Genomic DNA, 13,718 nt, shown 5'->3' on the forward strand with positions numbered 1-13,718 from the left:
GCAACTTATGAAGCTCAATCACTATGGGATAGGAGTGAGCATGGCTCCCACCAGGGGTTGGGGTCCATTCAGTGAGAATGGAAAGAGTGAGTGGGCCTAATTTGGAGATGTTTCAGACACTCTGAAAGTATATGGTTCCTAGGAAAGCCAGTTTTTGCCCACTTTGTAAATAAAAGAGGGTAATTCCTGCCTTTCTGTTCCCAAACTCTGTTGACTTTTCATATGTTAAAGAGGATTGAGTTTCTTGACTTTTACAGCTCCCCAGATGACTTAAGTTAAAACTTTAGTGAACAAGATATGAAAATATAGCTTGACAAGAAGAATTAATTGGTGGTAGTTGCAAAAGATATTCTTTGCCCTGTAAGCTAATTCACTTTAAAATTTCTCTGTGATGTGATCAAATGACCTGAATTCCAGGGATGACTTTTTCAGTAACACACTGGATGGTTTTGGGCAAGTCTCTTCAATTTAGGACATCTTAATTCCTCTTCTATTAAATGGGAATTGTCAAACATAACAGTTTCCTCCCTGGGGGTTGTTACCATTCTCAGATCAATTAGGGAAAACTATTTGGAAAAATATAAAAGGGTTATGATAAAGCCACTGTTAAAGAATCAGGGGCTAAGGATGTAGCTCAGTGGTAGAGTGCTTGCCTAGCAAGCCCTGGTTTTGATCCCCAGCCCCACAAATATACACAGACACACACACATACACATATATGTGTATATGTATGTATGTATATATACATGTATATATATATATATATGTGTGTATATACATATATATATATATATACACTTCTTTCTTTAAATTATATGACTTAAGAGGGCTGGGGTCATGGCTCACGTGATAGAGCACCTGCCTACCAAGCGCAAGACCCTGAGTTCAAACCCCAGTGCTCAAATAAATAAATAAATGATATGACTTGATATTGCCCCTCAAAGCACCTTTAAAGAGAAGCATTTTTATTATGTTAAGTAAAATGTGTAATCTACATAGGAATCATTTCCTCAGTACCATGCAATATCAAACTTTTTTACATTTCCAAAAGTTTTTCAGTCAGCCATCTAGAAGCCTCTTTTGTCCGATGTATTATATCCACCTAATGAAATGAAATGGTCCTTAACTAAGCCTTTGGCTGAGCCTTCACAGCCGGAAGTCTAAAAAGGCCAATAGTCAGGAAACAAAGAATTCCAAGTACAGTGCTTTGGATGTGTTCAGTGACTGTTCCTGCTGCAACGGAGAACAGACTGCCTCTTTCCATTTCCCAAATACTCCCGACAGCCAAGGGGATTACTTCTATTACCCCTGTACTAAAGAGCCTTAAGATTGTGTCAACTGGGAGATGCTTTATAAATTCAGATGCTTTGCACTGGATTTTCTAACCATCTCCTCTCCTTCCCATGGAGGACAAAATTCCCCAGGCTATCCTTCAAACGAGGCAAAATCATGTCCTAGGTGGAATAAGGAAGGGGACATTGGCTCCAGCCCTCACTTTATTCTGGGCACCATCTAGATAGCTTCTATTAAAATGACACTATAAAAAGGGAAAGAGGCTGCTCAAGCACCCAAGGCAATAGCAGCAGCAGCAGCAGCAAATATCCTACATTTAGGCCACACTTTCCAGAAATTCCATCCACTCTAGAACCCAGAGTGGTACAGACTGAACATTGTCATGAAGCTAGCATGAAGTCCTAAAGTGGGTATCTGATGATTGTGGGTGTTTGTCAGTCCCCGTAACACAGACTAAACATGAATATACAAAAACCACCAGAAAGCCCACTCACCACCTTAAGGTTCTCATTTCATTTTTGAGAAGAAATATTCAGCCTCAGTTTATGATGAAAGGTCAGAAGAGGAGTGCATTTAGAAAACCCGGGAGGCTCCCTTCCATCACATTTTGAATTCAGGTTGCCTGGGGCATAGGGAGGATTTATAACTTTAATGCATGTAAATTTTAGAGCCCAGCTATAAAAGGCTTTTTACACGCCTAACATGTTAAAGGTTATCCAGCATATTTATGTGACCTAAGCATGGCTTATTTAGTTTTATGGCCTGGATATTTAAAGCATTATTAGGCATTTGTAAAATATTCCAAAATGCATTTTCAGGGGGAAAATGTGTTGCGTTAGTGGCACTAACATAATTGAAAGTACAAAACTGTTCACAGACATAATAGATACTGCAGTTATAACTGAACATCTGCCATGCAGGTTGCTGGTGAGAACATTTGTCTAAAATCTGCTCATTGATACTGGGAAGGGCTGGTAATCGATGCTTAGTTCATAAGGAATTTTACGGAGATCTCCATTTCAGGATGTAGTAAAGCTAAGTGTCCAAACAGCAGGCGTTTTTCATGCTTATACAATGTCAGCTAGCCCAGAGTCCCTTAAAAAGTGCATTTTCCTCCTGCACCATACACAGGAATTTCATTTCTTCATGCACAGTGGGTATGCAGTAAATGCTATTGATCAAATTCGCATGAAGGAAAAAAAGTGAAGCTTCCTCCTCAGAATCCCCACTGCAACAAAAAACGAAGTTACAGTTATACAGTGCAGGTGAACCCCATCCATTTCCTTTTCATTTACCATTTGTCTCAGTAAAGACTGTGAAGTATGTACAAGGTCTGTGAGGGAGGGGGCCGTTACCTCACGCATGGAAAATGACGTTAATTCTGTATCAGTTCCTGACTGTTAGATGATGGTTCTAAATGTCTCTATGCAACATCTGTGTACCCTTTCTACCGATAAAATCATACTAATGATTCTTTCAGAAGTGTCCGAGGAAGGCTTCCAGATTCCAGCCACAATAACAGAACGATATAAAGTCGGCAGGACAATAGGAGATGGAAATTTTGCTGTTGTGAAGGAATGTGTGGAGAGGTGAGAAGGACATCATTTGCACAGAATTTAAAAGAAACATTTGACATTGTGTTTTCCAAGATAGTGTCTCTATTTATAGTCTGTGGTACATATTTGCAGTCTGTGGCACCTAAGATGGTGTCTCTATTTGTAATCTGTGACACATATGGAATAAGTTAATGGTTCAACCCCAAGCAAAAAAAATTGTTTTTCTAAAGAAATGCTATCTAACAATAGGCCAGAAAAATGTAGTGATTTCTGGGTATGATCTATAAAATAAAGACTTATTTTTAAAAAATGTATTTTGTGAAACTTTGCCAGCTCTTTCAGGTAAGATTTTATCTTATTTAAAAAATCTTATCAAGTAGCTCTTCCTACACTTTTTTGAGGGCTATTTTGTAGATATCTTGTATAGAGTTTGATCTCTAATACTTATATCATAAAATTATATGTAACAATAATCTTGAAAGGCTTTAAAAATTATATGTAATTATCCTAGCAGAAGTGGTATTTGGTACATTAAAATGTATTAAAATGGATGGTCCAGGTACTCTGTGACCCAAAGGGAAGGATTTAGAGTAAAGAACTTAGCCCTGGATTCTTGACAACCAAGAACAATCAAATCAAGGACAGTGGCTGGTGTCTACTAGATGGAGAATAGACAACTCATAAGTTACATCCCAGACTAAGGTAACCTCAAACCCTTATTTCAGTGTCCGATTGGAGTTCTGTCCTGGAGCAGCTGCTTGCTTTTAAGGGACCTGGGCAGCCGGCAGCTTCTCAGAACTGTGTGGGCAGAATTTTGCAAGTCAAAGAACACTTCTCTCATTCTCTGAAGGAGTGTGTACTCTGGCTTTGTGAGGTCTAGCCTGGGATGTCCACGCTTCTCTATTGCCCTTCTGTGCTCCTGTTGGGGCTGGATGCTCCATCAGTTCCTCTACACTGTATGAGAATCACCTACCTCTGATTCATACCATCACTGGCAAAAGACTCCTCAGACCAGAAGTCAGGGCAGGAAACTTTAGCCTGGAAGAGCTGGAGCTGTTTCTTCTCCAAGGGCTTTCATTTGGAAGCCACAACAGAGCTGCAAGTCTATAGAGGGCCTCAAATATGACCAGGATTCTTAGTTTGGCCAATATTCACTTATGTGCTCCCTGCACCCCTTACCACCCTTTGGAATATGCTTCCCTTCCTCAACTGAGTTAGCAGAGCCCTCATTAAGCTACCCTCATACAGTGGTTCTCAAACTTTGCTCCACTCCAACTTGCCAGCTGGGCTAAGATATTCACAAAAATCATAGCTACTGCTATAGCAGTCACTTTTCATGAGAGACAGAGACACCAGTAATCAGGAGCTTAAAATCCCCTAAAAGAAAGCTGCCGGTCACCTTTCTCCTGCTCACTTCTCCTAATTCCTAACCCTTGTCCACAGAGGTTGGCCATCAGTTGCCTCACTGCCAAACAGAAAATTTCCCATTACTATCCTGGGCCTCACACCTCCTGAAACAGAAGCAACCACTGTTTACTTAGTACAAATTACACAGAAGGCTCTTAACTTAAGATATCTCATTTTGTTATCATAATTATTCCAGAGTGTCAGAAATTGCTGCTCCCATCCTATAGAAAGACTGGAGAACTTAAATGCCTAAGGTTACTCAGCTAATAAAGATCAGAGCTTTGCTCTCAAACACATACTTCTAGCCTCTCTACTCCCCTGCCTCTAATAAGGACCTCCCCAACAGGATTCTAACGAATTTAGTGGAGCCAAAATCACATGCATCATATTTAGCTCTATGCAAATAAGACACAAATTAAATCAGGAAAGCCATCCCTAGGTGATGGAATGGAGATGTGGATGCTCATGTGTACACATTCATATAAATTAATATTAAAGTCATCCTAATAGTAAATCCAACTCTTCTTAACATTATTTCCACTATAGCAGACAATCCGGTTTTTAGCAGATTGCCCTGGCTTCTCACTGTGGGGTGTCTGGTCATCTGCTAGTGTCTGTCATCCATTAAATTGACACAGTGACCATGTGTTGTTTCTCCTAGTTGATCCATGGATCAGGACAGTGTCTCAGTCCTACATTTCCAATCTTCTCACACTAGAGATTTCTCACTTCTCCATCCAGAATTAGCTTATTTTCTTTCTATCTTGAATTGAATTCATTTTGCATGAGTTCACATCTTAGGTCTCACTGTATGAAACTTCAGAGTCTAAACACCCGATTGCTCCAAATGTGTTCCTATTCAGCTCCTGCTGAACAAGGACATATGGCATGTGCCCTCTCTCCCCAGAGGTATCATGAACATTCTTTTAGTATTTTCCACAGATCCAGAAAATAAGAGCTGGTTAAGAATGTTGTGAATGCACACATTGCTCATGGGTACATTTTTTATCATATTTTGAGGGATGAATATATTCACAAGGGCAAGTATGTGCCTCCTATGTTAATAATATGTTATCACAGGCAAAGTTTTTCTGCCAGCATGGACACAATAACAGGTTCACATGGGTCTTCCCTTCTGTGGTCCTCTGCCAGCACATTATCTACTATTATGCCGCTGGGTCCACTGAGATTTCTACCAGTGCCCTGGGAGAAATCTCAATTTTTCAAGTGCCCTCAGGGGCTCCTAAAACCTGATAAGAGAAAGTGATGGACAGTATCTTCAGCTTATAAAGCTGCATTGTAGAGTGTTTTGAGTCCACCAGGAGTCACAGAACTGCAAACCTCACATGAGAGGTCAGAGCACCAGCAGAGGGCTTGGGAGGAGGTGACTTTTACCTCCAACTGTATAAAAATCCTAGACATTAGTGCTTCCCTCTCTCTACCCATAAGCCTGAAAAATTGCCAAATAAAATTGCTGGCTACAGAGATAAATGTAAGCAGGCTTTAACCCACCAGAACAAGCTGAGACTCAAGGCTTACCTGAAGAGAAAAATCTCCCAAATTCTCACAAACTGTGCCCCTAGAGTTTGGAGGCATCTCCTAAGAGCTGGGACTGGAAAATGAGGGAGGTGAAAATGTTTAGAAATCCTTAAGCCAGCTACTGGTTGCTCTTCCTTCTATCTTGCCTGAGGATGCTATGGCCCCTGAAAGCCATAAGGCCCTTGCTTAAATAGGAAAGAAAATTCTACTCAGCGATGTTTGATGAGACCCTCTGGGAAGCCTCAGTGTTCTCTGTTGGGGGCTTGGTCTTCTATTGCTTTACTAACTCAGACGACAAGTGTGGAGCTCCCAGGAATTCAGGCCATGCTAGGCATTTCTGAGGCCACAGAGAGAGTCACAGCACAGCTCATGCAGTTAAAATCTTGCCGCAGGCAAGGGAGTGCTGTGAGATTCAGTAAATGTGATGAAGATGAACGTTTGGGCAGCTGTGACTCCCCTGCTACAAAATCTTTTTTAAAACTTTCAGTACATAGCAAACAAAGGGAAAACACCTTAGTCCAGGGCACCCCAATCTTTCACGGCCATTCTCCTTTCCATAAACACTCTAGTACATTCCCGGGGTGGGGTGTAGTGAAGACAATTGGCCCGGGTTCAGAATTGCTAAGTTAAACAAGACAGCTTTCCCCAAAATATTTTTTGTTTGTTTGTTAGCTTGTTCGTTTTGTCTTGTGGTGCTGAGAATTGAACTCAAGGCCTAGACGAGTGCTTTACCACTTCAGTTATGCCCTTAGTCCTTTTGCTTTTAGTTTTGTTTTTCAGGTAGTGTCTCGTGCTTTAGCCCAGGCCAGCTTGGACCTTTTGATCCTCCTACCTCTGCTTCCTAAGTACCTGAGATCACGGGTGTGCACCACCACACCCAGCTTTCCAAACCATTTTGAGTGTCCGACACATACAAAGTACGATTCAGTTGAGGTTTGCAAAATTTGAAAACTTCTGTCTAGTAATTCAGGTTCCAACCTTGGGTCACACTTAATGAGAACTGTGATTTCCTCTGGACAAGGAGGGAAACTGCGCTTTCTGCTGTTGCTGCTTTTGTTGTAGACTAGAGAGTTCCATAAAAGGTCAAGAACATAATTTCAGGAACAAACAAGCAAATGACCTGTATCTTCACCAGCTAGCCAGGTTTCTAAAATTCTTTTCCATACACCAAACTGTAGACTCCTGAGGATATGCAGCAGGTCTTCCTCTCTGAATCCACTGGAGACCCAGTTTGTCACTGCTTGCTGAATAATTACACAGACATAACAGTCCTCAGACCTCTGGGTGGAGGGGGAAGCAAAGACATTAGTTAAGGTTTTATTTCTTGCCAAGTGTTTTCACTTAATGAGAGCACTTACATTTTTATTCTGTGGTTTGCGTTTAGTCCTAACACCCATCTTCAGGCTCATTTGTGGACTAGCTACTTTCCTAAAAACGTGTACTTCTAGTTACACGTTTAAAATCCTACTTAAGGATTTTATAACATTTCTAGTAATTAAGGATTTTATAACATAACTTTATAGTTCTGCCTTCAAGGATTCAAGAAGACAAGTTCCAGTATTAATTTTGGTGGTCCTCTTTGGGGCTCATTGTTCAATATAAAATATGAGTAAATTTAATGGAATGTTTGGTTATATTATGAAGGGTATATAGGAAAGCCACGGGGTCCTCTTCCTAGTAAACCCAGGGGCCACCCAGCCCAGACTTGCTCTCATCTTCTTCTCAGCTATGGGCTCAGGGCAGAGTCTGCTAGTGCGGCCTCTGGGGAGCCAAGTCACTTACTTCTTCATTGGGAATCCAGCTCTAATCTGTCTGTCTATAGAGGGTTCAGCCTTCTAGGATCCCACCACAGCCCTTGGTCTGGAGAACATCAACATTACTCCTTGAAAGGAAGCCAGGATCAAATGGCAAACATGAGAATCACAAAGCTAAGAAACCCTCTTCTCATCAGCATAGCAGTCCATCCAGCCATCCACTCTGTGGAGGTGGTGGGAGGAAAAGACAACTTTGACTTTTGACCCTTGCAAAGCTCCATTCTCACTCTCTTTCCCTGCCTGGGATTAATGGTAGGGATGGAAGCTGTCAGTCCAAGTCTAGGTCCCTTACCATCAAATGAAACATTCTAAACCACAATGGAAATTGTTCTCTGTTTAGAGCAGTCACAGGTTTGCCTTATCATAACTTTTAGTGCTTGATAAAAAACATAATCCAGAAACCCTTCAGTTTTTATTTTTCCTCTTAACTAGGTATTTTCAAACTTTCAAAGTTTTCACAAGCCTCTTAAGAAGCTCCTGAAAAGGGACCTGTGATCTTACAATCTAGGGTTTCTCCAATGTAAGGAACTCCTCCAAACAAAGGTCATTTATGTTTCTGGCACATTTTTCACTTCTAATATTAACTCTTCTGTTTCACTTCTTACTGAAGTGTTTCTCCCCCTCCTCCATCTGGCCACCTGGCAGATGGTCTGGGGTTTATGTGGGAACATCCAACACCTAAGCCCTGCACTTACGAGAGGCTCTGCTCCTCCTTCCTCCCTCATGGTTTTCCAACCAGCCATGGCAGATTTTGCTGAAAATCAACAAGGCAGTGTGGGAAGGGCAAGGACATCCTTGGGCATCTGAGTCCACATCCTTACAGAGTTGAGGCAGGTGGATTCCCCTGAACATCCACATCTCCATGGGAGAGCTACTCTGAGCAAAGGGTTTTACTTCCTTCCACCTTAACCCCCAAGCCTTCCAGTGGAGAAAGAGGCTTCAAAGTCTTCAGATTATTCTGCTTTTATTCCTCAGATTTAATCATAATAATTTCATATTTATTGTTTTCTGTTAGCTAGCACCATGCAGGGGTCTGCAAGTGGAGTGAGAGGAACATTTTCAGAAGACACAAAAAGTTTCTAAAGTAACTTTGAAACACATTTTTAAATATCTGGCCTCTTACTTTGTCTGTAAGCAAGTCACTTTCTTGCTCTAATCATGTATGTGGGAACTCCCATTTAATTCCCCATACTGAAAAATTTAAAACCCAATTTTACAATTTTCTCTCTCTCTCTCTCTCTCTCTCTTTGTGTGTGTGTGTGTGTGTGTGTGTGTGTGTGTGTGTGTATGTGTGTTGTACTGCAGTTTGAACTCAGGGCTTCTCACTTGAGCCTCACTTCCAGCCCTTTTAGCTCTAGTTAATTGGGAGATATGTCTCGTTTTTTGCCCAGACTGGCATGGACCATGAGTCTCCTATTTTACACTTCCCTCCATAACTGGATGACAGTCACGTACCACCATGCCCAGTTTTTTCCACTGAGGTGGAGTCTCCACAAACTCCTGACCTCAGAGTTTCATATAGCTGGAATGACAGGCGTACACAACACCACACTCAGCTGTTGGTTCAGATGGAGTGTCATGAACTTTGGTCTTGACCACAATCCTTCCACTCTCAGCCTCCCAAGTAGCTAGGATTACAGGCATGAGCCACTGGTACCCAGCTTACAATTTTGTTCTTAATCGACCTCACTCCCATTGCATCCATTTGGATCCATATAATTGGCTTCCATCTGTAGGTACAAAGCTAGGTTCTCTTGCTAAAATCATAGCTCAGTGCTATGAATTAGTGCTTTATTACAGTGATAAAGTATGCATTGTGTCCAATGACAGTAGCCATGGCCTTACCTTTGTCACTATGCTATCTTGGAAATGTTAGCTCACTTTAGAAAGCTATTTAAAGTTTAACATTGAAGAATTTAACATGGCTAAACTCTCCCTTCCACAGTCACCACAGAGAGGGACAGTGTTCCTTGGGCTATATGGAACTCTAGGAACTGAAAGTCCTGAATATAATCCTGCCATGTGGCTTTGGAAAAGCGAGTCGCCTCCATTTTCTGTCTACAAAATGAGACAGCCATAAAAGGCTAAGCAGGTCCCAGGAAACTCTGGAAATTGTTTTATCCTGTTCTGTCCATCTGGGTTTCCCAACAGAACTCAAACACAGGGTCTTACAACAAACCAAGGCCTAAACAGTGTACACTGCTTCTTCTTGAAAGTCTTTAGTGTGACCTTGAAAACCATTCAGAAAACTGTCACAGCCACTCTGGTGGAGCAAGAACCTCAAGAGAGATACTCTGGGCTTGGTGGTACACTCGTGTAATGTCAGCACTTGGGTAGCTTGAGCAGAAGGATTGCAAGATTGAAGCTAGCCAGGGCTACATAGCAAGACCTTGTCTCAGGAGAAACAAGAGACTGGCAAGAAGGAGAGCAGGAACTCACATCTGCTGTATAATTGCTATGTCACTTCTGAGAGAAGGAGAGGGCAATTTAGCAGGAGGAGTTAGGTATGGCATACTGATGGAGGTGCAGTAGCAATGGTAGTATTTTTAATACAAGTGTGTAACAAGCAGTTTAAGGTCAATATATGTTAAGCGTATTTGCTGTCTTTGCATTTGGTCAACCCATAACCATTTATACACTTCCTTATAAAGAAAGGAAAGGCGATTCTTTCACAAACCATGTACACCTGGATGCAAGATCTATGGAGTAAGAAATTAATTCTTAATAAAATGACTCAGTAGATCTAAAATTAAGTTTTACTTAAGAAAAACTTTCTCTTTGCAGGTCAACTGCTAGGGAGTATGCTCTGAAAATTATCAAGAAAAGTAAATGTCGAGGCAAAGTATGTATAAAGTTTTTTCTTATGAAACATAGTGTTCTGAGTGTAGAAAGAAGCAAAGACAAACTCCTAAATAAATATAAGTTTAACTTTAGAGTTACATTTTGGTAGGACAGAATGTTATACACTTATTTAGAATATGTTTTATAAATATTCTTGGAATATAAGTTAGTTGCAATGGTTGGGTATAATTTCTGATCCTTGTCTTAATTTGTTTTATTTTCTTCCCTTTTGTGATCTAAGTTTCATTCCATAATTTCATATTACATTATAGTTGTCATGATAGGTCTTGAGTTTGATCATTTTAGGACCTTCAACATCTTCTGGCAATTCTAGATTTCAGAAATTTTAGCAAAAATCCATCTGTCTTGATTCTCAAATAGTATAATTGCACTCTTGAGTTAGCTCCTTGTATGTTTTGTGTATGTTGATTAAGATGGTTTTCCCTTCGACAGGAGCACATGATCCAGAATGAGGTGTCTATTTTAAGAAGAGTGAAGCATCCCAATATTGTGCTTCTGATTGAAGAGATGGATGTGCCAACCGAACTATACCTTGTCATGGAATTAGTAAAGGTGAGTATCTTGGAAACAAAACAAAGTTCTATATAAGGCACCATGTTTTCTTGTATGATAGAGCTCTGTCCTTTATTTCCTCTCATCAGTGGTCAGCCTCTTCTTTCTGTGCACTGGCACAGAGATATAGAATAGTAATGAGGTGCTGGTGTGTGGCTCAGTGGTACAGCACTTGCTTAGCATGTACAAAGCCCTGGGTTCCATCTTGGGGCATTGGAAGAACTATTAATGACAGAATTGTATTGGAAGAGTAGAAGTCCCAGCCTTGGCCCAAATAGCACCATGACCTTGGATATACTTCTCTATGCCTCAGTTCCCTCATATGTAAAGTGAGAATAATAACAGTACCTAATTCATAGTGTTATCATAATGTATCACAGAGGGATTGGTTCCACCAGTTTTTGTGACACAGAGAGCCGTATATACAAGTATGATTTTTGTTGTTATTATTGTAGCAGAATAGTCACCTTTTCTTGAACTACATCCAAAGGTGTCAATGATTTTGCAAAAAATGAGCTTTAAACTTTGAGTCATCAACATAATAAAAGAATGGCACAGTACTAATAAAAATGTAGTCTACTCCTTTTCAGTGAATATTGTAATCTCATCCCACTCCAGGAAATTACATTTTTATTCTATGAAAGCATTGAGTATAGGAATAGTCAAGTATCAAACTGGCTGTGCAGGTGAAAAGTATTTGATCTATTCTCTCTACTTCTATACATTTCAAATTTTCAGTAATTAGAAGTTGGAATGCTTAGTTTTTGTGAAGTTTTCTTTTCTCAAGGTTTTTCTAATATGCTAACATAACTGAGAGCTTACATGATTTCTATCTTAGTTATAAAGTGTTGTAAATCACTTGCACCACCTTCTGCATTAACTGTGCCAGTAGCCAGAGCTCTGGGTTCCAAGAACTGCATTTAAACCTCATACTCAAGCTGTGACTGTGCACTTTTGTTTTTTGTAAGATTTAAAACAAGTATGACATTTAATAAACCAACTTGTTACTACATAGAAAAATATTCAACCTGTTACTGTCTAGAACTGTGTTCATTCTTTCTAAGGAAAGTGTTTGTTTTCATTCAGCCTGTATTTTTTTCTTCTTCAAGTTACTTGTTTCTTTCAGACTTGTTTATAGTAACAGAAGATTATGGTCATATCTGAGAATTATAAAAACAATATTTTTTAGATAAAAATGTTAAACTGTTGTTCCAACAAAGAAAGGTCAATTTTATATATTCAGATTGGTACTTTATTATTAAATTATCTTTTAACCAGGCTTGTAAGTTATACTTCTCTAGCATCAAGGGTATCTTTACCATGACATTATTTTTTAGACCAACAGCTTGGAGCCATTCATATTGCTCCTCTGTGTGATACTAAAAATTGATTAACTCCCTGTTTTTATTGATCAGCTCCCTGTTGTCGACTGACTATTGGGGAGCTGAAACTAAGTCAAATTTGGATTAGAAATAGGAGAGACAACAGCTCACATGTTGAGAACATGTTTTGTGGGAGAGTTTACTCTGATTTTCAGTCTTTATTGTACTTTGTGAATTCTGTCTATATGACCAAAGCATCCTAACAGCGAGAGAGGGTCCTATAGATCAGAATTGGTACTCTTCATTTGGGTCACTAGATCGTACCTTTAGTCTGACCCAGGTCTGCCTTGAGGCCAGGCCTAGAAGCTTCCTAGAAAATGGAGGTCAACCCCAGTCTGGACTTGAAAGTCTCCAAAAGATGCCCCTGAGAATTCTGGGTGGGGCTGTTCTTCTCAAACCCTAAGGATCCAGTGGTATGCCAAGGACTGCCTGAAGCTATAGAACAAGTAAGGCCTTGGGGAAATAGTGAAGTAGCAATTACAAGGGGAATAGCATACTTATTAGGAACAGGTCTTTAGACTTCTGCCTCTGAAGTGATGAACATACAAACTGCTCATGTGTTTAGAGAAGGACAGGTCTTGTGGAGGAGGTCATCTGAGATCCATAGGAGTTAGACTAGCAAAGGGGCCTGGAGGGACAATCCAGGAAGATGGCCCTGGAGGACAGGCCTGGGGCTCAGTGATCTTGCCTGTCCAAGGAAGAAATACACTACCTGGAGCATACAGAGAAGAAATTAAGTGAGTTGGAATAAAGATTGGAGGCAGAGCGCAGACAGCCAGGCTGTGGGAAAGGAGTGATGATGTCCTGAAGACAGAAAACAGGGCAACAGTGTGGGAGAAGGTAGCCATCAGTGAGGGGATGCTTTGGATAATCAGGCTGTGAAGGATGCAGAGCAGGAAGAGAGTGGGGTGAGGCCAAAGAACAACAATCCCAGGACTAGGTGATAAGGTCCTTCATCTGACCAATTACATGAGATGGTCCCAAAGGATGTGTTTGAGAAATACTTCTCAAAGAAAAGAGAAGTAGGATTAATTGACTGCTTCATTGAGGATGAAGAACAAAAGAGTGGCAAGATGTCTGGAGCCTAGATAACCAGGACAGTCATGGATTCTTTGAAGGACCCAGTATGTAGCCACACAGGTCCTAATGCTTAACTTCTGGGCCATACAGAGAATATCCCGGGGTACATAGAGACAACCTGCAAACCTGTGTGCAGGTGTGGGGTTTGCAAATAGCAGGAAGTTGAGAGAGGAGGGAGGGGGGCAGGACTAGTTTGAGAGCTGCTGTAGCTTACCTGGAAGTGAGAGACATTG

At 40.7% G+C, this 13,718-nt stretch overlaps 1 protein-coding gene across 4 annotated transcripts in view; it reads left to right on the forward strand.

Annotated features, from left to right (window-relative positions):
* Dclk1 (doublecortin like kinase 1) overlaps nt 1-13,718 on the forward strand; it is a 341,030-nt gene that overhangs the window by 278,258 nt on the left and 49,054 nt on the right. For all 4 annotated transcript variants that reach the window (XM_074043544.1, XM_074043543.1, XM_074043545.1 and 1 more), the window contains 3 exons: nt 2,774-2,882; nt 10,394-10,451; nt 10,904-11,023. In XM_074043544.1, coding sequence (XP_073899645.1) covers nt 2,774-2,882; nt 10,394-10,451; nt 10,904-11,023 — 287 coding nt within the window. The remainder of the gene's footprint in view (nt 1-2,773; nt 2,883-10,393; nt 10,452-10,903; nt 11,024-13,718) is intronic.

The sequence above is a fragment of the Castor canadensis genome, chromosome 10, assembly GCF_047511655.1.
Source record: "Castor canadensis chromosome 10, mCasCan1.hap1v2, whole genome shotgun sequence".
Lineage (NCBI taxonomy): Eukaryota > Metazoa > Chordata > Mammalia > Rodentia > Castoridae > Castor > Castor canadensis.